The 21,834-nt window shown below is 36.2% G+C and overlaps 1 protein-coding gene across 5 annotated transcripts in view; it reads left to right on the top strand.

The window, feature by feature from the left end:
* Positions 1–21,834, top strand: part of STAG2 (STAG2 cohesin complex component) — a 72,802-nt gene that overhangs the window by 31,317 nt on the left and 19,651 nt on the right. For all 5 annotated transcript variants that reach the window (XM_085060429.1, XM_085060425.1, XM_085060427.1 and 2 more), the window contains exons 2-18: positions 2,864–3,008; positions 4,265–4,343; positions 5,468–5,629; positions 8,314–8,410; positions 9,713–9,789; positions 11,332–11,536; positions 13,777–13,928; positions 15,126–15,199; positions 15,314–15,437; positions 16,518–16,616; positions 16,714–16,793; positions 17,313–17,420; positions 18,284–18,395; positions 18,966–19,083; positions 19,855–19,958; positions 20,840–20,932; positions 21,125–21,214. In XM_085060429.1, the coding sequence (XP_084916555.1) occupies positions 2,965–3,008; positions 4,265–4,343; positions 5,468–5,629; positions 8,314–8,410; positions 9,713–9,789; positions 11,332–11,536; positions 13,777–13,928; positions 15,126–15,199; positions 15,314–15,437; positions 16,518–16,616; positions 16,714–16,793; positions 17,313–17,420; positions 18,284–18,395; positions 18,966–19,083; positions 19,855–19,958; positions 20,840–20,932; positions 21,125–21,214 (1,818 nt within the window). In that variant the 5' untranslated portion in view covers positions 2,864–2,964. The remainder of the gene's footprint in view (positions 1–2,863; positions 3,009–4,264; positions 4,344–5,467; positions 5,630–8,313; positions 8,411–9,712; positions 9,790–11,331; positions 11,537–13,776; positions 13,929–15,125; positions 15,200–15,313; positions 15,438–16,517; positions 16,617–16,713; positions 16,794–17,312; positions 17,421–18,283; positions 18,396–18,965; positions 19,084–19,854; positions 19,959–20,839; positions 20,933–21,124; positions 21,215–21,834) is intronic.

The raw sequence follows: 21,834 nt of genomic DNA, 5'->3' as shown, positions 1-21,834 counted from the left end.
AAGGTGTTGTGAAGTATAGGGGCAGCCTCCCTGGCCAACAAAATCCATGGATTATTTCTGGATGCCAGGAAGGTATTCAGGGAAACTTTGCCATAAAGGAAATGTGTTCTTCCTTGGGCAGCTTCTCTTGCCTGCTGCCAGAGAGGGCTTGCTGGCCTGGGTTGACCCTGCTGGCTGACCGTCAAAAGTCCCTCTCTCACTCTGGATGTATGTAAATCTTGTAAAATTATTCTTTACTAGGACAAATGAAGGGGGTTTTTGGTCATTGCTAAAACTTGAGCTTGACGCCTAAGATCCCTTACACTCTTTATACACTGTTGCCAGGTGTTCATCTCTAGCTTCTGTTTTCCAGATTACCAGTATATAGTTGCACTCATGAGGACTGAATTTATTCTACCTTCAAGAAAAATAAAAAATGTAACTCTCTGTAGTTTAATGCTTCAGCATCTAGCAAGAACTTGATATGCCTCTTATGTTCTAGGAGATGATTCTGACAAATGCCATGTCTTCTCTCAGGTTTTGTGGTCTGTCGTAAGATGAGCAGTTCTGACAGGAAGTTCAAGTTGGTGTAAATGGCAGACAGCTTGTTTTGTTAGTGATTTATTTGATTTGTTCGATGTAGAGAATATATACTCTAATAATTTGCCCATTCTTTTTCAAAGTTTTGGGTTTTTTTTCTTTGAAGTATATCTGTGGTTATAAGAATTTATTGAGATTTTTGCAAAACTTGGTGGGATAGTTGGTTTGGGTTTCATAAAAGGAGCCAATTTGCATATAAGGATCCTGATTGTCACTTCAGGAGATGCCTTGCCTCTCAACGCTGAAAAATGTAAACTAGAAAGAATCAAATACCAACACATTGATAGGCAGGTTGAACTTGAAACTGGGCAGTGTGGTTTTTGAAATTTGCATCTCTGCTTTGCACTGGGACTGAATCACAGACATACCTCAAAAAGAACTTGTGTGGCTGTATCTCCTTCTTAATTTTTCTTTTTTTCTGTTCCCCTCTCCCTGTACAGCTGAGCAGGTGCCAGCCTAATGACCAAGGCACTAAAGTGTCTTTTTTCCGAGTTTGAGTTGGTGATTGGAATAAAAGTAAATACTAAGAGATAAATAAATATAAAATATATTTTAAAAATCCAAAGTGTAGAACTTTTCGATATGTTAGCTTCTGAGCATGTCGTTTCACAGACAGCCTGGATGGTATAATAGCACTTTGCTGCCAGAGGATGGAATTTTACCCTTCCCTCCCCTGCTTCTGGCTATGCAGTCTTGTGTTTCCTGTCACTTTACTCTGGATATCTGCTGTTGAACCAGTTTAACTTGAGAATCTGGGAGCAAAATACTAGAGTTGTATTTTGCCCATTTTAGTCGGGAGTTAAATTGGGTGATACTGAATTGGCAGAGCCTACAAAGGTGAATGGCTGTGCAGGGGTTGTTACTGTGCCTGGGACCACAGGTTGCTACAGAGCGTGTAAATAGAGTGCACTGGTCATGTGCCCATGTGGTGGCTTTAGAGAAGGGAGGAATGCAGTGACAGAGGTTGTTGCCATTCTGCAGCACGGGTGTTTTGGAAGCTTTTTATCTTCTGCTGTGTTTTGGATGGATCATGCTTTAGTAGATGCAGACTGTCTTGAGATTGATCATCGTGATCCTCCTTGCCTTTTAGCATTATTTATTTCCACTCTGGTTCTCTGCTTTTATGTGATTATGTGAAATGTGAAGAAAGAGAAGGTAGTAAGTTCAGGGTTTATGGTTTCTCTCAGCTCTCTAAATCCTGGAAGCTACAGTGGCCCCTAGCCTTCGGAATAAGCACTTGCAGGACAAAACCTGTCCAGCCTCTCTGCACACGCTCGATTGAAATGCAGTCTGGAGCAGAGCTACCAGACATTGAGCAACATGTGCTTAGCATGCCAAAATTAAATCTTTCCCTCAAATACCTAATCACGCCAGCAAGCTGTAGAGTCAGCAGACTGACTCTGAAGGTTTTCCTCCTTGGTATTCTGTCTTTAAAATACCTGAACATCACGCGTTCTTAATTTCACTGTGTAAAAGCTAGCCTGGGGAGCCAAGTGACATAAAAAAACTTCAGCCCAGATAGCCAAAACTTGCATTTGAAGTATCCAGGGAGGATTTTTCCCCCCTTAAGAATAGGAAAAATAAGCGAAAAACCAAAATTTATTATAATGAACAGTATGAGAATGAAGTTTAAAACGAGTATTTAAAAATCTTTAGTTTTCTTGCTTAAACACAGCTGTGTGTCCAATGTATTCCTTTGTACTATGTAGATAGTATTATCTTCCTTGATATTCTTAAGAGTCTTGATAAATGCTTCGAATGTTAAACCTGTTGTAAGTCTGGTTAATCAACTCCGGAAGATATGGAGTTGTGAAACAGCTGGTTATAAGAACTTGTTGTAAGACTTTGTATTTATGGAAAATGACATGGAAGTTGGCAAATTGGAGATACAAAGTTGCAATATGTAATGTCCTTAAATGTAAACATACTGTGCTTCACTAGAATTATCCTAGTGTTGCAAATTCTGGGCTCTGCTACTTGCAAGATGCTAATGAAAACCATTCCAGTTTGCTCATGCCATTCAGAAAATATGGGTGGTGGGTTTTAAAAAAAAATTTTGTTGTATTTTGTTGGGTTGGAGTTTTTTCCAGTGTTTCTGTATTTTTATTTTACTGCGATACTTTTACCGTTTGTGGAGTCACTTTGTAGAAGGATCGTGGGAAGAGTCAAAATAAAATCTTTAAACAGGAAAAAGCTTGGTTGGAAACAGAGAATGTGTTTCCAACTTGTACAACTCCAAATGTGGAATAATTTTCACTGTATTTTTATATTTATTTTATTCCAGAAGTTGTCTGCTACAAAGGAAGAAAGAAAAGTAAGCTTGCACTTCAGACTGCTTTTTGAATATCTTTCTAATACAGTGGTGTTCCAGAAGATGATAAAGAAATGATAGCAGCTCCAGAAATACCAACTGATTTTACTCTCCTTCAGTAAGTACTTTAAGAATTTGTAGTTTCATTTGTAAATATAACGTCTATTTTTTAGTATTATGGTTTGCTTTCTCTTGGAAACAAGAAAACAAAATAACAGCTAGTGTTCTGTGTTTTTTTTCTATTGAGATGTTGATAAAAGCATTGTTTTAATTCTTGAAAATAACACTTAGGAGTCTTTGAAGAAGGATTTTTTTCCACCTTTTTCTTTCTTTCATTCTTCTCCCCAACTTCCTGGTTGGAGGGTTTTCCAGTCCACATCAGTGTACATAGTCAGCAAAACCAGGCATGGCAGAATTCATGTTAAAAGGGAGCAAGCTCCTTTCAGACATTTGCCGTAGTGAGAGACTGTAAGTTTTGGAGTGTTTTAGAATGTTATAAATAATTCTATAGGAATGAGTCTCCTGTGCCTCCGGTCATCTTTCTGATTGGTTTGTTAATTGAATCAGGAATTGTGATAGTGGGTGAAATTCATTGTACTGCATCTGTGTGTTAAAATGTAGTAGTATCATTTAAGTTAAATTCTGCAGGAAATGTAGAAATAGAGAATACACAAGCCAAGCATTCTCCATTAATAATTCAGGTGATTTCACACACCATCCTCCTATGAATGTTGCCAATAAATTATTTGGGTATCAATACAGTGTATTTTGATGTGTAGAAAGTACAACAAATGAGTTTGTGTGTTTAGTATGTTTTTACTTTATAAGCCTACGTAGAACTACAACTTATCTTTTTGATGAGGAAACCTCACCTAAACTTCTTTTCTGTACCTTTCAACATATGTGCAAACCTCTTCATTATTTCCTAAGTTTCTAACAGCATGAAGAAATCTGTTCAGACAGTTTGGTTGTCAGGGAAAGTGATACTTTTGGGGGTTTTTTGCCGTTGGGTTTTTTCCCCTTTTCATTTTGTTTAAGTATTTGTGGCTGATATTGAAAGCTCTTTGCTTTTTGAGATGATGTCATTCTTGTCACATGCCAAAGCCATGGTTCCCAGCCTGCTACTATTTTCTACCTACCCTCAAATCTTTTAATCTTACTGTATGGCTTCCTTCACAGGTATGTTGTTTGGAGGAGGCAGGATAGGCTGTGAGAGTGTGGATATTCTCTGTTCCTCAACAGCAGGCTTGGGAAAAAAGCAGTTTCACTGTTGGTGTTGACTTACTGGACTGAGATCATACTGTGATTTTATGTAGTATATTTAAGAACATTTCTGATGAAATGTGTAAATGGTTTGTCTTTTTATCCTTGCAGGGAGTCTGAAACACACTTCTCTTCCGATACAGACTTTGAGGATATTGAAGGAAAAAACCAAAAACAAGGCAAAGGCAAAGTATGTTCAGTCTTTAGGGATACTGAAACATTTCTACTGTAAAGAATTGAAGTGTTTAGCACTTGCTTTGAAGTTGAACAAGCTAGAAATATTTTCTGGAAGTGCAAGTGTTCTGTGGACAGAATTCATGTTTTTATTTTCATGAAAATGCTTCATCTTGACTCTTTCAGTGATACTTTCTTAGTGCTCTGAAGGCATAAGGGAGGTAGGGGTGGAAAGGATGAGCTCTGATTTGATCAATCTCTTGGCATATTTTCTATCCCATACTTAAATTCATCATGAATTCTGTGTCTTTTAATTTGAAAAGTGAACAGAAACTACTAATTCAATTGAAAGGGATTTTTTTTTAATAAATTGCAGACAGGAGATTACAGTAGTGGAGTGGGAGGTCTAAACCGAGTTCCCAGCCCTTTCTCCCTCCCTCGGACAGTTGTCTTCCCCACCTGCCTCTCACTGGCACCACGTGTGGCTCCTTCCCTGCCTAGTGCTGGCCTGAGCTGTGACCTTTCCCTGGCCACCCCATGTGCCTGTGCCAGTACAGAGCACCTGCTATTGAGAGGTGGTGACGGATTTTTGTACAATGGTTGTGTAATTTGTGCTTCAAATGTTTTTCTTTCTTCTTTCTGTATGTCATACTTGATTTGGGAAATCAAATACAAAGACGCCTGTCTCCTCTTCATCACCCCTGCTTGCCAACATATGTCCAGATGAAAAAACAAAAGGTTAATGAATTGCAGAGGAGACTTTGTGATGTGTTAAGGGAATCACCTTAGCTGTTCTAAAGGAAATGCATATTATCTGTTTTAAAATTTAAACAAAAGAAAGACCTGTGTTATGCACTATCACTAATCGTAGTTGCTAAAAGATTTTAAATGAAGGAAGGAGGAAGGGGAACCTGTGGAGTTCTCACTGGTCTTTGTATCATTCAGGATTTGCTGTTCTTCTCAAATTTTGAATTTTAATTTATATATATACATATACACACATATATATATAAAATACTAAAAAAATCTGGTTGCTGAAAATAAAAGACCTTGTTTATATTTGTCGTGGTATGGATAATGATTTCTTTTTTTTAATACTTTGTAATAATTAAGTAAAACCTCTTGTGTGTGTGATTGCAGACCTGTAAAAAAGGAAAAAAAGGACCAACAGAGAAGGGGAAAAGTGGAAACGGAGGAGGGAAACCCAGTGGTCCGAATCGGATGAATGGACATCACCAACAGAATGGTGTGGAAAACATGATGCTCTTTGAAGTAGTCAAAATGGGCAAGAGTGCTATGCAGGTAAGACCTGGGATATCTCTATGACTTAGATGTAGATACAACTTAAATATAACAATATTTTCCTCTGCATGTAATTTAATCAAATGAAGTCTAAAGTAGGTTTTTTTTTCCTTCAATTTGCTGGTTTTACTTGTATATAAGGATCAAAATAAGGTGGTTTTGCTTTGTTAATGTTTGAATTCGAATGAACTGATTTTTCATTTTTCAGTGTTATTAATGAACAATCACATATGTAATGAATAAATTTGTACTATAATTCAAAGTAAGTTTTTAGTATCTTGAATGAAGAAAGGTTATTTTCGTTTGCACAACTTACATGATCTGAGAATAAATGGTTGTTTCTTTTCCCTCACCCAAAGTAAAATCGCTAGCTACAACTTAAGGACTCTTTAAATCCTGACCCAAATTCCAGCCAATTACAGTGTAGCAATATACTCTGGCCAAGTCAACTTAGGGGAAATTTAACCTGTTCAAGTCTCTGCATTAGGCACTGTCTCTACTGCATTTACTAACAGGACTGATGTCACACTATTAAGAAATACAGCACTGTTTTTGTTGGGTTTTTTCAAAATTCAGTTAAGTCACTAAAGCATTTGCTCATCTGTGAGTCTCCCGTGGAGAGAGGGTTAAAGTGTAATAAAGTGTAAGCCTGTCAGCCATGAAGCTTTCCTGCTGACTCACTCATGTGACTCCTCGGCAGCAGCGTGAAAGAAAGACTATCTTTGGGATTGGAAATCTGGAGCTTGCAGCTCCTGTAATATACATGCAAGAAGCTGGGTTGCAGTGCAGTCCTCTGAAGGTTTGCAGGTTCCTGCGTTACAGCAGCTCCTGCATTACAGCTGGGAACAAGAACAAATTCCTTGGACGTATTTGCACAGAGAAATTCTGATACTTCCATCATCTGTTCTGTTCTGTTTTAAGGTGGATGGAAAAACAATACTTCTCTAACTGTTGTTCAGGCTGTTATCAGTGATTGTATCTTCCTGACCTTTTAACTGCTTGAAATGATATACAGTCAAAATATTTTGCTTTCCAAGGGCAAAATGGACTTTTGCCAGGTCTGATTACTCTGTTGAATTGGGGAATTGATACCTGAATCTTTGTCAATTTTTTAAAATGAGGAAGGAAAGTATTCTCAAAATATTTTTAAAATAAAGTCTATTTCAGCAGTCAGAGTACCAAGTTTTCTCTGTAGCCCTCAGTGTTTGCTTATCTGGAAAATTTTGATAATAAAATTTTAAGTTAACAATTTTATTTTAAATTCTATTCTATACCTTCTTCTGAATTAGCTGACCAGGTGGTGTTAGGTCATAGGTTTGCCTTGATGATCTCAAAGGTTTTTTCCAACCTAATTCGTTCTGTGATTCTGTGAATTAGTGTCTATTCCCTGGCAAAAAGAGATGGTTCATTCAGAGAGACAAAATGTTTCAAGAAACTACTGTTTTGCTGGAGCTTCTTTAAATTAAATAGATTCTGAAAACAAAGCTGCCTAATTGAAATATTTGTTCCATTCCTATCATTCTTCAGTTCTTGCATGGTGACCTTCTTTAGAAGGCAAATTTAAGATGTTTTCTTCATATTTCACCCTTCTGTTCAGGTTAATCCACTCAGTTCTAGTTCATAGGTTCTGTTCCTACTGGAAAGACCATGACAGTTTCACTTTGAGATATTCATTCTTTTTGTCTTGCTGACAGAAGTTGTGCATCACACTGTAAACAATCTGAGATTCAGGGAAGAGGGATTTAGCTGTATCTCTGTTCAGAAGTTTTTCTCCATGGCTATATATTTTATTTGTCTTCACGGCACTCTTGCCTGTGAGAGTAGGCACTGAGAATACAGACAGAAAGCTGTGGAGATGCTGCATAGTCCAGCTGTCTTTTGGAAATTCTGAATTATTCCGTCATTCAGGGAAGGGTACCAACGTATTAAAAGAAGTCAAACCTGAGAACTTGATACTAAAGTGAGCCTCTTGTGACAGTGTTAATAAAATCATGTGATTCTGTGCTTTTATGACCTTGGCAGTAGATGGTTTGTACTCTACAAATGGATGGTTAAAATGTAATAGCATGTAAATTCTGTTTTCTCAAAATGATTACCACAGGTTTCCTTTTAATTTGCTTCACACTGAGGTTTTTTAATAAAACATGCTAGTAGTTCCTATTTGCCTTAGTGACTACAGAGTAATTAATGTCCATGGAGTGTAGGGCAGTGCTGTTCATCCTGTTATGGCAAATGTGCATGGAGGAAAATTCATCAAAGGGGCACATTTTTTAAGGAATATAGGGAGCTGTAGCTGTTGAAATCAAATTCACAGTTATCTTCAGAGAAGTGTCAATAGCTTGGTCGAATAGGGAGAGGGTATAAATAAAAATTGTGATTCTGTAAAAGAACCCAATTATTTTTGCATTCTTCCTCTGAGAAGGTTACTGTAGGAGTGTATGGTATTCCTGTGCTTTATGTTTAGGGTGTCAGTTTTGTACTGGTATATGTTTATAAAATAAAATGAGTACTTGAGAGCTTAGGGCAGTAAAGGATCATTTAAACGTTTAGTTCCATATTAATAAAAGAAAAAAGAGTTCAAGTTACTTAAAGGATGAAGAAGAATCACTTACTGGAAAACAGTAAAGTAATAATGTCTTCAGTTTTTGAAAACTGAGCAGTGCTTTTTATTTCTTTTCTTTCAGTCTGTAGTGGATGACTGGATAGAGTCATACAAACATGACAGAGATATAGCACTTCTTGATCTCATTAACTTCTTTATTCAGTGTTCAGGCTGCAAAGGTAAGATACTGAAATGTTTACTCATCCATTCAAGTAACAGTATAGTGTGATTCTTAATCTTTGCTTTCATACTACTGATGCTGCAGGACTGCTCCATCCTGTAGCTAGTTTACATTATCAGGTTCTTGGAGTTAAACAAGTATTTCTGAAGGTGGGAGCAGGAGGTTTAGAAATAATATAGTGTTGTTTAAAGTGCTGATTAAGCATTTTGTATTTACAGCAGGTAGAAATCAGTACTGATGTTTAACATGTGCTTCATCTTCCTCTGCTCCTGCTATTATTTCAGAAAACCATCTCTCCTAGCACTGGTAGTTCAGCTTGTTCAGTCTTGGAATTCTAATTTGGATGTACCTATTTTGTATCACTGATTGTTCTGAGATTGCTTCATAGCTTTTGTAGACATGCTTGATTTAAGAGATATTATGGACAACTTCATGGTAGGCTGCCTGCAGTAAGGTTGCGTTTCCATATTTTATTTTATTCCTTATTTTCTGATTTTTCTTTCCTCATTTCCACATCCTCCATTCTTTTACCTCTTACCTTCTTTTGAAGAGGAGAACGTAACTTGCCATGCAGTGTCACTATGCTTGATAGAGGAGGACTGGATGTAATTTGTTCTGCTCAAGTGTTTCTCTGTCCTGATAAACTTTTAACATGCGTAAATCTCCAGAAAGCTAACAGCATTCCTCAGAGGTTATCTGTGCTTTCAAGAGCAGTGACCTTTTGATTATAGTTACAAGATAAAGCTGCAGAGTCTTTCATGACAAGGATCATCACAGAAAGTATTAAATTTTGCAGTAAACTTTGGGAGATCTATTTGGTTTTTATATCACCATCTACGCTCTACCAATTTGAGGCCAAGACAAATAAAAATTGCATGAAATCCTTTTGTTGATTACAGTGCAGAAGATAATCAGTAGCAGTACAGCTGTTCAAAACAGTCTTGCACCATTTAGAATCTTGAGTCCTAAAAGGTCAGATGGTGTAATCTGTCACTGATAGAGAGAGGCACAAGTGTCTTTGACTTCCGAATATGAGTGAATGAGTCAACCCTAAATGTGTGTGTACATGCACACAAACACACTTCTTGAAAAGAAAAATAATAAACCCCCATATATAAATGGTGCTAGGTACTTGTTAGACATGGATGCTAGAAGAAAAATGTGGAATTTATGGAAAATAAACATGTAATGTCTATGTTAGGTGAAAATGGATTATTTTTACATTGTAGCAGGAGGCATGTCATCTGCCATCTACAGCTTTCATATTAACAGTGCTAATGACCTAATATCTAAATTGTAGGAGTTGTTACAGCAGAGATGTTCCGACATATGCAGAATTCTGAAATAATCCGAAAAATGACTGAAGAATTTGATGAGGTAATTTAATGAAGTGCTGACTATATATTAATGTTAATTTTTATTTTCTTTCTACCCATTCTAATCTTGCTGGATCACATTGCTAGAAGTTTATTTGAAGAATAAGGAGTTACAAAAATTACAGGACTTTTATGAATGAAAATACTAAACTCTCTTATTTCATTGATTTATAAGACTAGGAAGTAAAGCTCTGCATGTATGCAGCTTCTTTTATTAATGTTTTAAGAAATCAATATTGACTTTCAGTTTTTAAATAGTGGGAACTCTTACTGCTGTGGGGCTGTGGGGGATGCCTCCTTATCTTGCTGTTTATGGAAGGCCTTAAATTCTTTCTTATAATGGTTGCTAAATTTTTATTTCAATGGATTAATTAATTTACAGATTATAGGGATTTAAATTTGATTATTCTCCAATTGAAGACTAATGCTTTTCCTTTCATGAGGATTATAACTTTTTTCCCTTTAAATTGTCACTTTCTGTTCCATAGAGTGTTGGGGTAAATAAGATGTGTTGGGGCATTTTTTTGGTGGGTTGTGGGGTTATTTTTGTTTTGTTTGTTTGTTGTAGTTTTTATTTTGTTTTGGGGTTTTTTTTGGTTGGTTTGGTTTTTGCTTGTTTTTGGTTTTCCTGGGTTTGAGTGGTGTTCCTTTCATCCTGTGTTCCAGAGAACGTAAATGTAGCTTTAAAACCTCCTACCTAAATTTGTCTAGTACAGAAACAATTCTTTCCACTGCCACCCTTCCAATAATTAAAAAAAATCTGTAACTATAACTGAGGGAAAAATGGAATATCCTTTTCTTTAAAAGGATTTTAGTGTTCCTTAGAACCACCTCAATGTGTAAATAGATTTGATTACTCTAAGGCAATTATGTGAAATTTATAAAGCCACATCTGGGACTGTTGGAACATGGGGTTTTTTGATTGCTATGTCATGCTCACTTTTTCTTGTAACAGAATTCTAATGAACTCTCAGATTTCTAATCCCTTTTCATGGATACTTTCTTTATTTTTCAACCTGTATTGTTGTTCAGCTCTGATACAAATGATTAAGTTTTTTTCTCCCTGTCATTTTACCATTATTTGTAAAGGGTCCCAAATAAGGAGAGGGACACTCATTTATTGTATTCAAGGTGTTGTAGTAGGTAATTTTATGACTTCAGGAAGTTTCAGTCTGATATGTAAGCATTTCCTTGTAAACTTTATTGTGATCCAGACCTGGCTGTTCCTAAACTTGTTACCTAACTGTTCATGTGATGATTCTAGTGTAATGAAGCAGATTTGTAAGGCATATAATTTCTTTTTCTTTCTTTTGAGTCAAACAAAAAAGAGAAACCAGTAGTTAGGATGCTGTCTTCACATTATAACAAGTCTCAGCTGCAAAGTAGATGCATATTTTATGGAATATTCTTCTGATGTATCATTTTTAAGGCCTCAGAGATTATGGCTTTAATGTTGTACCCATCTCTTCTTAATCTTTATTTAATGAAATAACTTTTAAGACATTTGAAGGAGTTTCCTATTTCCTTTTCTGTGTTTTAATAGGATAGTGGAGATTATCCACTAACTATGGCTGGCCCCCAGTGGAAGAAGTTCAAATCCAGTTTTTGTGAGTTCATTGGAGTACTCGTCCGACAATGTCAATATAGCATCATATATGATGAATATATGATGGATACTGTCATTTCACTGCTTACGGGGCTGTCAGACTCACAAGTCAGAGCGTTTCGGCACACTAGCACACTGGCAGGTCAGTGAATTTTATTTATTTGGGTATTGCTTACATTTAATGTTTTGTGTTGCGCAGTACAGAATTATTCTGGTTAGACTTCTTCATACTTAACATTCAACTTGTGTTTTATTGTGTGATACAGTTTTTGTCTAATGCAGCTTGCTTTGGGACAGCTTTTTGTCTTGGGTTTTTGTTACTGGAAAACACAGCACTGTTTTAAAGCATTCTTTGCTAGCTGTTTGGTGCTTAATTTTTATTACCTTTAAGTCTAGTAGAAAACGTAAATAGAAGGAAACTTTTCAGTTGATTCTACAAGTTTGTCTCTGGTCATAAATAAGGGTGTAGGTGTCTTTTAATCTCAAATGCAGTTGAACCTGTTCATACTCTGCATTAAGTCAAACAGAAGTTGTAGTTTATGTTGGTTGCAATTTTTACTACAAACTTAAATTGTGCTACATATTGAGGCCATGGCACAATGTAAAGTAGCATTTCCAGTCTTAGCATTAGAAATATTTCAAAAGAATTTTTTCATCAGTAATACAGTCTCTAAATTTCTTTATGTTTTCAAGTAATTGACCTTTTCACATAATTTTTCCCAATCTGTTAAATTGTGAAGAAATCCCTTATAAGTTAAGTATAGAGTGTTTCAAAGAAATATATCAGTGTATGAACTTCTTGGACAAGGGAGTCCTAAACTTGCACTGTTTACTGAGGAAGGGTTGTGAATGGCATTGTGTGGCTGTCAGCTTATGTGAGGTTATTGTAGCAATTTTACTTTGAACAAGGTAAATTTAGGTTTTATGTGGAACTGAGGTTTTGCCACACTGGAAATAATTATTGTTGGCTTCACTGAACCTGGCTGATTTACAGCTGGCTTCTGTCCTGACTGTCCTGTCAGTCCTTCTGTACCCTTGATAGCTCTCTTGAGCTTACATTAGCATACTGTACATGGGGCTGCTGCTGTGTAAGACTTCCACCAGCCATGGCATTTCTTATGGAGAGAGGAACAAAATCTTTTATTTCAGGAGAATTTACAGGTTCTGATGAATCATCAGTTCTGACTGTTGTACTATATGACTAATGCAAACTCTAGGTCTTGAAAAGCAATTTTTACCTTTTTTTGTTGTTGTTGAGTTGTGCCTGAATAAAAGTTGCAGAAATTGCCCTTTTGCATGTTAGTTTCTGTCACACAAATAATTTTTTTATAAGCTATGTGTTTGCATTTGTTTGCATCAGTAGCCAATTCTGTTGGTTTTGTGTGTTCATCTGAGTTTTATTGTTTGTGTTCTTAAGATTGTGTTTTATATGGAACAGAGCACCAACAAAATCCTTGTATCTATTTACTGGTACTTGTGGTAATTTGGCTTCTGCGATGAGCTCAGACTTGTTCTTTAATCTTGATATCCTTGGAGATCACAGTGTGAGATGATGTTTCAATATAACCATGTCTTTGAGCCTTGCTCATCAGCTTTATGCTGGTGATACATGCACAAGAATTTTCTGTGTGTGCTCTGCCAGTGCAAGCCCTTTCATGCCTTGTTACAGAAGCTCACAATACCAGCAAGTACACAATTGATCACCTTCTGGTTTCTGAAAAAGGGATATTTGTCTGCACTCTTTTAAAAAGGTTTGATTTAAAAATAAAAGCGCACCAAAAATCCCATGCAAGTGTATTTTATATTTTGGTCAGTTTTCTGGCTTTTAGTTGTCTAATGTTCTTTCTCTAATTCTCCTAATAAATGAACCTCTAAAAAACCTACCCCTTGTTAAAAGTAAGTTATGGGGAAAAGCCTGGTGTGGTATGGTGGCATTGGTTGTCTAGGACATGTCTTTTTGAAAAAAGAAACTTCTTGTATATTTAGGATTAAAGGATATCAGCCTAACTAATTCTGATAACGGAATTCTTTTAGTGTTTCTTGGGCTATGTTTGTAAATCTTACATTCTACCTGCATTTTTGGGAGGAAGCATATCCTATGTCTCAAGTCAACAATAAAAATATGCTTATGTTGTAATAAAAATAATGTTTATAGTATTAAAGAATTTACAGAACAGAATAACAGTATTATATCTGTTGTCTTAATACATAATGATACTTGGTGAAACATTGTTCAAGTTTGTGTATAAAAGATTCACAGTGAATGTATTTTCATAAATACAGAAGGGGTTGACAGAAGGAGGTGTAAAGGTTTTTCTTCTAGGTTTTCTTAAATCAGGTAACCTTTTAAATAATTTTTATTCTTTTCATTTATTTTTGTAGCCATGAAGCTGATGACGGCTTTAGTGAACGTGGCATTAAATCTAAGTATTAACATGGACAACACACAGCGGCAGTATGAAGCAGAACGAAATAAAATAATTGGGAAACGAGCTAATGATAGGCTGGAACTCTTACTACAGAAAAGAAAGGAGGTTAGTGCAACTCTAGCTGGTGTGCGTGTGATGAGTGTTCATAAATGACAGCTAATAATTATTCTTGTTCTGTAATTTGTTTTGCTAGTTATTATTCTCTCTAGTTCTTTAGATTGTTCATGTTTAATGTTTAAAAAACTTTGAAACGTGCTTCTTACTGTCTGGTTTTCTGTAGAAAAAAGTAAATGTAGAGTCTTAAAAATAGTAGTGTTGTAGTAAAGTTAGTAAGAGAGACTGCAATTTTTTTGTTGTATTTCTTGACTGGTTTCCTACACTGAGCTCAAATATGTAGCCAAAATTAGCATACATTGAAGGCTTTGGCTTCTAGAGAAGATCTGCAGGTTCTTGGGGCAAAGTACTGCTTTTATAGTGTCAATAATGATCTCAGCAGAAAGTGTGTTTAAAGGCTTTAGATAAGGCTTATTTCATCTACAGAAAGCACTATCAAAATTGAAAATGCAGTCTACTTCTATTTTCTGTCTTTTGTGTAAAAGAGATTTGCTGATTCGCTGCTGTCAGTGTTGTCTTGTTGAAAGCCCTAATTCATTCAGGTTTCAGTTTTTACTTTTGGGGCAATTGGTGGTTTGATTTGTGTTTGTTTTTTGGGGTTTTTTGGGTGATGTTTGTTTTCTTTTGGGTTTTTGTTTTTTAGACTTAAGAAATAACTTTTTTATGATCAAAGGAAACCTCTCACCTTTGCACCTCAGTGTTTGTGCTGTTACCTGTTAAGGGTTTTTTTTCCTGACAGTTCAGACAAACTAACAACTTTGTCTTCTGATCATCTCCCAAAGATCTTGCAGTTCAAGACTGATCTCTTAAGCACCCATGCAATATAGTTTTGTTAGATGTGTGTGTGCAGGCCCAGTCCTAGTGTGAGGAATACATAAAAAAGCAGGAATGTTACAAGAAAATAAATCAAATTTTCTTAAAAATAAATTAAGAAGGACCTTTCAGAAACTCCAGATATCTTTATTACACTTTAGGAATGTGGTCAGAGTTACTAAAATTTGTATGCTGTGGTAGATACAATTTCTTAAATAAGAGCATATTGTACTATGAAACAAATCTGTGAATATTTCAGGAAAGGATTTAATGGTCACACTTGTAGATGTTAATTTAGTTTGTCTGGCATCAGCACCATCTGATCTGACTGTAAAAGTGTTGCTCACTGTTTATGTACTCTCTACATTCTTTCAGCTTCAAGAAAATCAGGATGAAATAGAAAACATGATGAATGCAATATTTAAAGGTGTTTTTGTGCATAGATACCGGTAAGTTTCTCTGAGTAAGTAACATGTAGCATCACTAATTTATTCTGGAAACTGGTTGCAGGTTATTTCTAATTATCCATCTGTTTGAACTTACTGCCCCACTTCCCTCTACAGAGATGCAATTGCTGAAATAAGAGCCATCTGCATTGAGGAGATCGGAATATGGATGAAGATGTACAGTGATGCCTTTCTTAATGACAGCTACTTAAAATATGTGGGGTGGACTATGCATGACAAGGTAAACTGCACTGAGCAAAAGGAGCAGAACCAAGACATAGAACTCCTTGGTTAGGTTATTGATCTTGCCAGACTTGGTTTGGATCTCTTAATTGTATGACTTGGTCACTGCTTTCCTTATCACTCAGAAGCACTGGCATTTCAGAATACATATAAGCCAGACTTGAATCTTTTGAATGTTTTTAGTGAGTGCATAGTGATTTTTTAAGGAACTGTTATTTGTAGGCAAACGGTCTTTCCTATTTATTTATTGCTTATGCAAACTTGTAGTTTGTGGTACTTAACTACTTCAAATTAATGCATGTCATGACAAAATGCAGTCCTGTAGCCTGGCAGTTCTCTGTTTTGCCAAGTTAAGAAACTCTCTAGCATTCTCTTATAGCTGTAAAAAGCACGAGAAAAACCTGCTTTTGTGCTGATGAGTGCCTCAAGCTGCTATTACCAGCTACCACCTAGAGACTACTCTCTGCTTGGAGGGGTCAATAGATATAGTTTACAAATACTCCCTGACTCATTGTTGAGTCAGCACATTGCCCCAGTTCTTGATTGGAAACTTCAAGCTATTGAGTTTTAAGTGAAAAAAATGAAGGATGCTCAGTGTTGCTGTGCTGTTCATGGGCTTGATGTAAAAACCCAATGACCTCGGGCAGTGGGGTGGTAGAAACTGATTGAGGCCATCTGTACCTTAAAACATGTTTTCTGCTGAAGTAGATCTTGTATTTCAGGAGGAATATTTCTCTCATTATCTGCTTAGTAATTCTGACTGAGCAAGATATGGTCATCAATGATAGAAATATCTTGAGTGTTTAGAAAGAGTAAAGCAGGTGTAGTTTGATTTATGGAGATGGTAACTGCAGTAAGACCTTGGGGGGTTTTGTTTGGTTTTGTTGCTTCACTGCCTTGTTGCAAACAAGGTTATATTCTTATGTCATTAATATGATTATTGGTAGTATATTGTGACAGTGTTTAATCTTTGTCTTTGAATTAATTCTGACTGTAAAAGAAACTTGTCTTGTATGACATGAAGATCACATCTCTATCCTATACTTAACTTTTAATTCAATTTTTAATTTTATTTTAGCAAGGAGAAGTAAGACTCAAATGCCTAACTGCTTTGCAAGGGCTTTACTATAATAAAGAGCTTAATTCCAAATTGGAACTCTTCACCAGTCGGTTCAAGGTTAGTATAACTTCTTACTTTTGAGTATGTATGATTTTTTTTAAAATTTGCATTACACTTCTTTCCTCTTCAAAAATACTTTCTTCTGTGTTCTTAGGATAGAATTGTGTCTATGACTCTTGACAAAGAATATGATGTTGCAGTCCAAGCAATAAAATTACTCACTCTTGTTTTACAGTAAGTACATTTATATTTCCTTATCTGACATACAACAAATACTGAAACTTGAAAGTGGTTCTCATCCCTGCGGGTGAGGCCAGCAGCATGACACTTCAGATAATCTGAAGGCTATAGAAATGTCTATGCATCTTACACTCAAAAAAATTGGAATTTCCAAAGTAATCTGTCTAGAACAGTGTTACTACTTATCTCCCCCAGTTCAGTAGGTGTAAGGGCTAGGAACTTTGAATTCAGCCTCATAGTTAGAAACTCTCTTGGAATGTTTGAAATTAAGAACACGGAATATATTGAACATTACGCAGTAGTTCAACTCTTGAGCATAACTTTCTAGCAATAGCTCATACTTCATCAGTATATTTGGTTCAGGAAGACTTTGGAAGTTTTAGGATGATAAATAGAAGGAAAAGGTGTAGGTTCTCATTCATTTCCATCTCCCTCATTAGAGTTCATACTTTGTTGACTCAGCCTTTTTGGTTTTTTCTTTCTTTCTTTCCTTCTTCCCATCCCTACCCCTAGGAGTAGTGAAGAAGTTCTGACTGCAGAAGACTGTGAAAATGTCTACCACCTGGTTTATTCAGCTCATCGGCCAGTAGCAGTTGCTGCAGGGGAATTTCTTTATAAAAAGTAAGATGAAGAAATTATAGTTAATTTCTTGCTCCTGTAGATTTTTCTGCATTTGTGTGCATTAATACGATGGTTCTTATTAGTTTTTAATTAAGAAAAGGAAAAACGGAATCATAGAATGGCCTTAATAAAGAAGTGGGAATGTAACATTGCTGTAGTTTCTGAGCTGCTATAGTTTTTCTGAATGGGAAATAGAAAGCAGTTTTGAAGGCTGCACTTTGGAAGCTTGTACCTTCAGGGAATTTAATGAAAATGCTCCTATGTCTTCTCTTTTCCCATCCTTCCTGTAAAATGTCTTAAAACTCTCATGCAGTTTGGGGCCTAAAACTTGGGCTTGCATCATAACGAGTGTTTCCCCATTTGCAGTTCCTCCCCTATACACCCCTCTTCCCCATTGGCCCATATAACCATTTCATAAAATATTTTTTGGTTAAAAAAGTCACAAAAAATCCAACATGTGTCAGGTGTCTAGGAGAACAAAATAGAGTTTCCATCTAATACATCTCAGACCTCTTTCCATATTTCTTAGCTGCTTTAAAGTCTCCTGTAGGCAGGTTCAGAAAATATAGTTTGCTAAAGAGTATAGGACCTTGAGCACCTGCAATTATCACTGATGTTTGTAAAGCATTTTGTTATAATTATACATTCCACTGGAATCAGTCAGTGAAATATCAATCCAGCATATATGAAATGCATATATGAAATTGTTCAAATTATACTTGTCCCAAATTACTTCCTTTCAAAATAAAATGTGGAGCCAGGCAACAAGGTATTTAGTGTTTAAAAAACCTGTATCTTGATGTGAGTTGACTATGGTGAAGTCAATGAAGAAGGAACTTGTCAAGAAATAATTTTTCTTTTAGACTTTTCAGCCGCAGAGATGCTGAAGATGATGGAATACTTAAAAGAAGGGGAAGACAAAGTCCAAATGCTAATCTTGTGAAGACATTAGTGTTTTTCTTTTTGGAAAGTGAAGTAAGTTGGGTTTCAGGGATATCCTTGTTTTTGTGGTGTGTGTGTTTGTTGTTGTGGTTTGTTTTAATTTTTTTAAAATTTAATTATGTTGTTTTTCTCTTCCCCACTCATTGGTTAACTGTGGATCTGTCCTGGTTTTCCTATTGTTTGAGCAACCTGGTTAAAGGACTGTTCTGTGTGGTGTTTATTTGAAGCATCTGTCACTACACAGTGTTGAGACAGGTTGTGAGTGCTACTCTGACAAATATGCTGATGTATGGATGTAAAGAAATTGTAATTTAACAAATCTAAAACTGAAGAGGGGAAAAAAGCAAAGCAAAAAACCCCCCAACCCCTACCCACCTATCCCCCAAGTTTTGACAGATTTTATAGCTCTACTCCTTGTAGCTGTTGGTCTGGATTCATCATAAAAGTTAATTGGGGGTGAAAATCATCTGTTTAACCAGAGAGCTTGCAAAACTTGCTATGTATTTTTGCCACAGGCAAGAGCCAAGTGTGAGAAATACCCTGTATTATAATTCTGTAATGAACTTCATTGCTGACAAAATACTTCATCTGTTCTCATTTTAGTTGCACGAACATGCTGCTTATCTTGTGGACAGCATGTGGGACTGTGCAACAGACCTCTTGAAGGACTGGGAATGTATGAACAGTCTTCTGCTGGAGGAGCCTCTCAATGGAGAAGAACGTAAGAGAATTTTGTAGATCTTTGTTTATATTGCTGTGTAGTGTCTGTTAGTCTTGAAATAACAAAACAAGATGTTTACTTTTATGAGTCCCCATATATTTTTCTGTGTTTCTGTGGCTGTAAGAAGTCACTACTACCAATTATAAAATGTGAGGAAGAGCAGAAAGAGCTTGCCTTCTGGTATGGAGGTGTGACACAAAGAATAATGGTTAGAAGAAAAGAAAAGGAATAAGCATGCAGTGTTGCCTTGTTGTTCCACACGTTCAGGCTGCACTTTTGGCATTAAAGAAACTAAGTTGCTTGTGAAATTGGTTAATTTGTTGTTGCAACTACCATATAGAGCAATGCCATAATTTCTTTAATTACAGTAGATCCAAACAAAACCCCTGGCATAATTCTGTAATTCATAGGTCTTAGTAAATGGACCTCTGAAAAATGGAAAGGAAGTAAAATGATTATAAAACTTAGTATTTGTTCCACCTGTGACTCATCCAGTGATAATTCCCTATATTTTTCAATATTTTCTGGTGTCATTTTATAAGGTACTGATTTTCTCTGACCTGTCTGCCACCCCCACCTCTGGAAATGAGCTGTTGGTCTACATGTCTGTCTTTTTGCCTTTAACAAAAAAACCAAACAAACAAAAAAAGAAAAAAAAAGAAAAAAAGAAAACCCAACAAAAAAAACCCAAACAAAACCCCCAACATATCTTGATCCTTGTGGAAAATGAAAAATCAAGCTGTGTGTTAACATCTGTTTCTTAAATTTCAGCTTTAACGGACAGACAGGAAAGCGCACTGATTGAAATAATGCTTTGTACAATTCGGCAAGCGGCTGAATGTCATCCTCCTGTGGGAAGAGGAACAGGGAAAAGGGTAGGAAGCAAAAAACTGCTCATCTAGAGATGTGGGAATGGCTCTGTGGGACCAATGTGGGAAGAAGGAAAAGACTGTAGGCTGTTGTTGCTGAAGGGTCTGAAATGGCAGATTCATCTTTGGTCTCCACAGCCTCCATTTATGAGGCTATCCTGGCCAGTTTGCTTTGTCTGGACTTTGGCATGTGCTTAGTACAGTTTGAACTACTGCATTTGTTTGTACTATTAAAGATAATAAAAATTGTTTTTGAAAACAGTATTGGTTTGAAAGGAGGACAAAAATCAATGTTTGGGAAAAAGTAAAACTATTTTCAGTGTGAAAGAGCAAAATGAGGGGCAGGAAAATACACTCCATAGTCTTTTGGAAGGATGCCAGTCCACCAATTGGCTTTTCTGTGATTATACGGAGTTTAGACAGCCTCTTTTACTGAGGAATTAGGCAGTCTTCTCTCAAGACTGGTGCATCTTTTGGTAAGAAACCCATTTAAGTACAGATTGAAAACTTGTATGAAGATAGGATTGACAATTGAGTAAATATCATTAAAAATTGTAAGTAAGCCAAGGGGTTCCCATTCTTATATTGTCATTCCAGTCATGGTACTTTGTTGCAGGAAAGGTAAACCTTTTGTTCTAGGTTATCACTTCTGTTTTCAAGATAATAAATGTGTTAGGACTAACTTTGAATTGCATTCTTTGAATGCTGAATTATGTTGTTTTGTTTTTTTTCTTTGTTTTAATTGCACACTTCCCTCTCTGGCTTCATATATTGATATTTTACAGCGGTATTATAGGTCTGTGTACCTAATAATAATTTTATGAAAGATAATGGAACTTTGCACCAGGACTTTTAGTTGTAAAATCCTCACAATACCAATATTTTAGGTGCTGACAGCAAAGGAAAAGAAAACCCAGTTGGATGACAGGACAAAAATTACTGAGCTTTTTGCAGTGGCACTTCCTCAGTTGCTAGCAAAGGTAGGTTTAATTCCATTTCTTGCTGATGGACTGTTGCTGGGATGTGCACAAGTGTATTTCTGTAATTAATGATACAGCTTGCCATGAGTTTTAATTTTTTCTTAATAATCTTTGTTTATATTTACTCTTCTGTAATGAATTATATTGTGCAAGACTTTTTCATCTAAACGTTTTTTCTTGCCAATTTTACAGTATTCTGTAGATGCAGAAAAAGTCACCAACTTGCTGCAGTTGCCACAGTACTTTGATTTGGAAATTTATACAACGGGGCGATTAGAAAAGGTACAGTAACATCCACACATTAACATAAAAGGAAAAGTCCCAGAATTTAGACTTAGTCACTGGAATTTCAGTCTCAAATCTAGGAGTGTTTTTTGAGTAAAAGAGATTTTATTTATTGTAACCCTTACTTATAGTGCAACCTGGATTTGAGAGTTGTGACTGGCTGTGCTTCTTAGAGATACTGAAAGTTTGAGTTTTCTAAGGCCTGTCTGGCCAGTTTTAACAGAAAATCTTGCAAGTTAGATGAACTTAAGTCAAGAACATTAATTGCTGGGTTGTGGTTATATTTGAGATATGGTGTCTGACAGATAAACCTTGTAGAAACAGCTCAGTATTTTCTATCAGTGAAACTCAAAAACCACCATCATCATTGCAAGAAAAAGAGGAAGGTTACCAGATCACAAATAACATAGTTACTGCTCTCATTTTATGTGCTATGATGATGAAGTTGGTGAAGCTGTTCTCATCTCTATTACATTGTGAAACAAGTAGCTGGAAATCACTGGAATCAAAAAGTGATAAAATGTGTAGTTGACAGCATAGCCAACAGTGATAGAGCAGCAGTGAGCAACTGAGGTTGAGGGGAGGAATATATGAACAGCTGAAGTTGGCTTCAGTGC

Source organism: Lichenostomus cassidix, chromosome 4A, assembly GCF_008360975.1.
Source record: "Lichenostomus cassidix isolate B80296 chromosome 4A, HeHo_3.0, whole genome shotgun sequence".
Taxonomy (NCBI): Eukaryota; Metazoa; Chordata; class Aves; order Passeriformes; family Meliphagidae; genus Lichenostomus; species Lichenostomus cassidix.
This window is presented reverse-complemented; position numbering and strand designations above follow the sequence as displayed.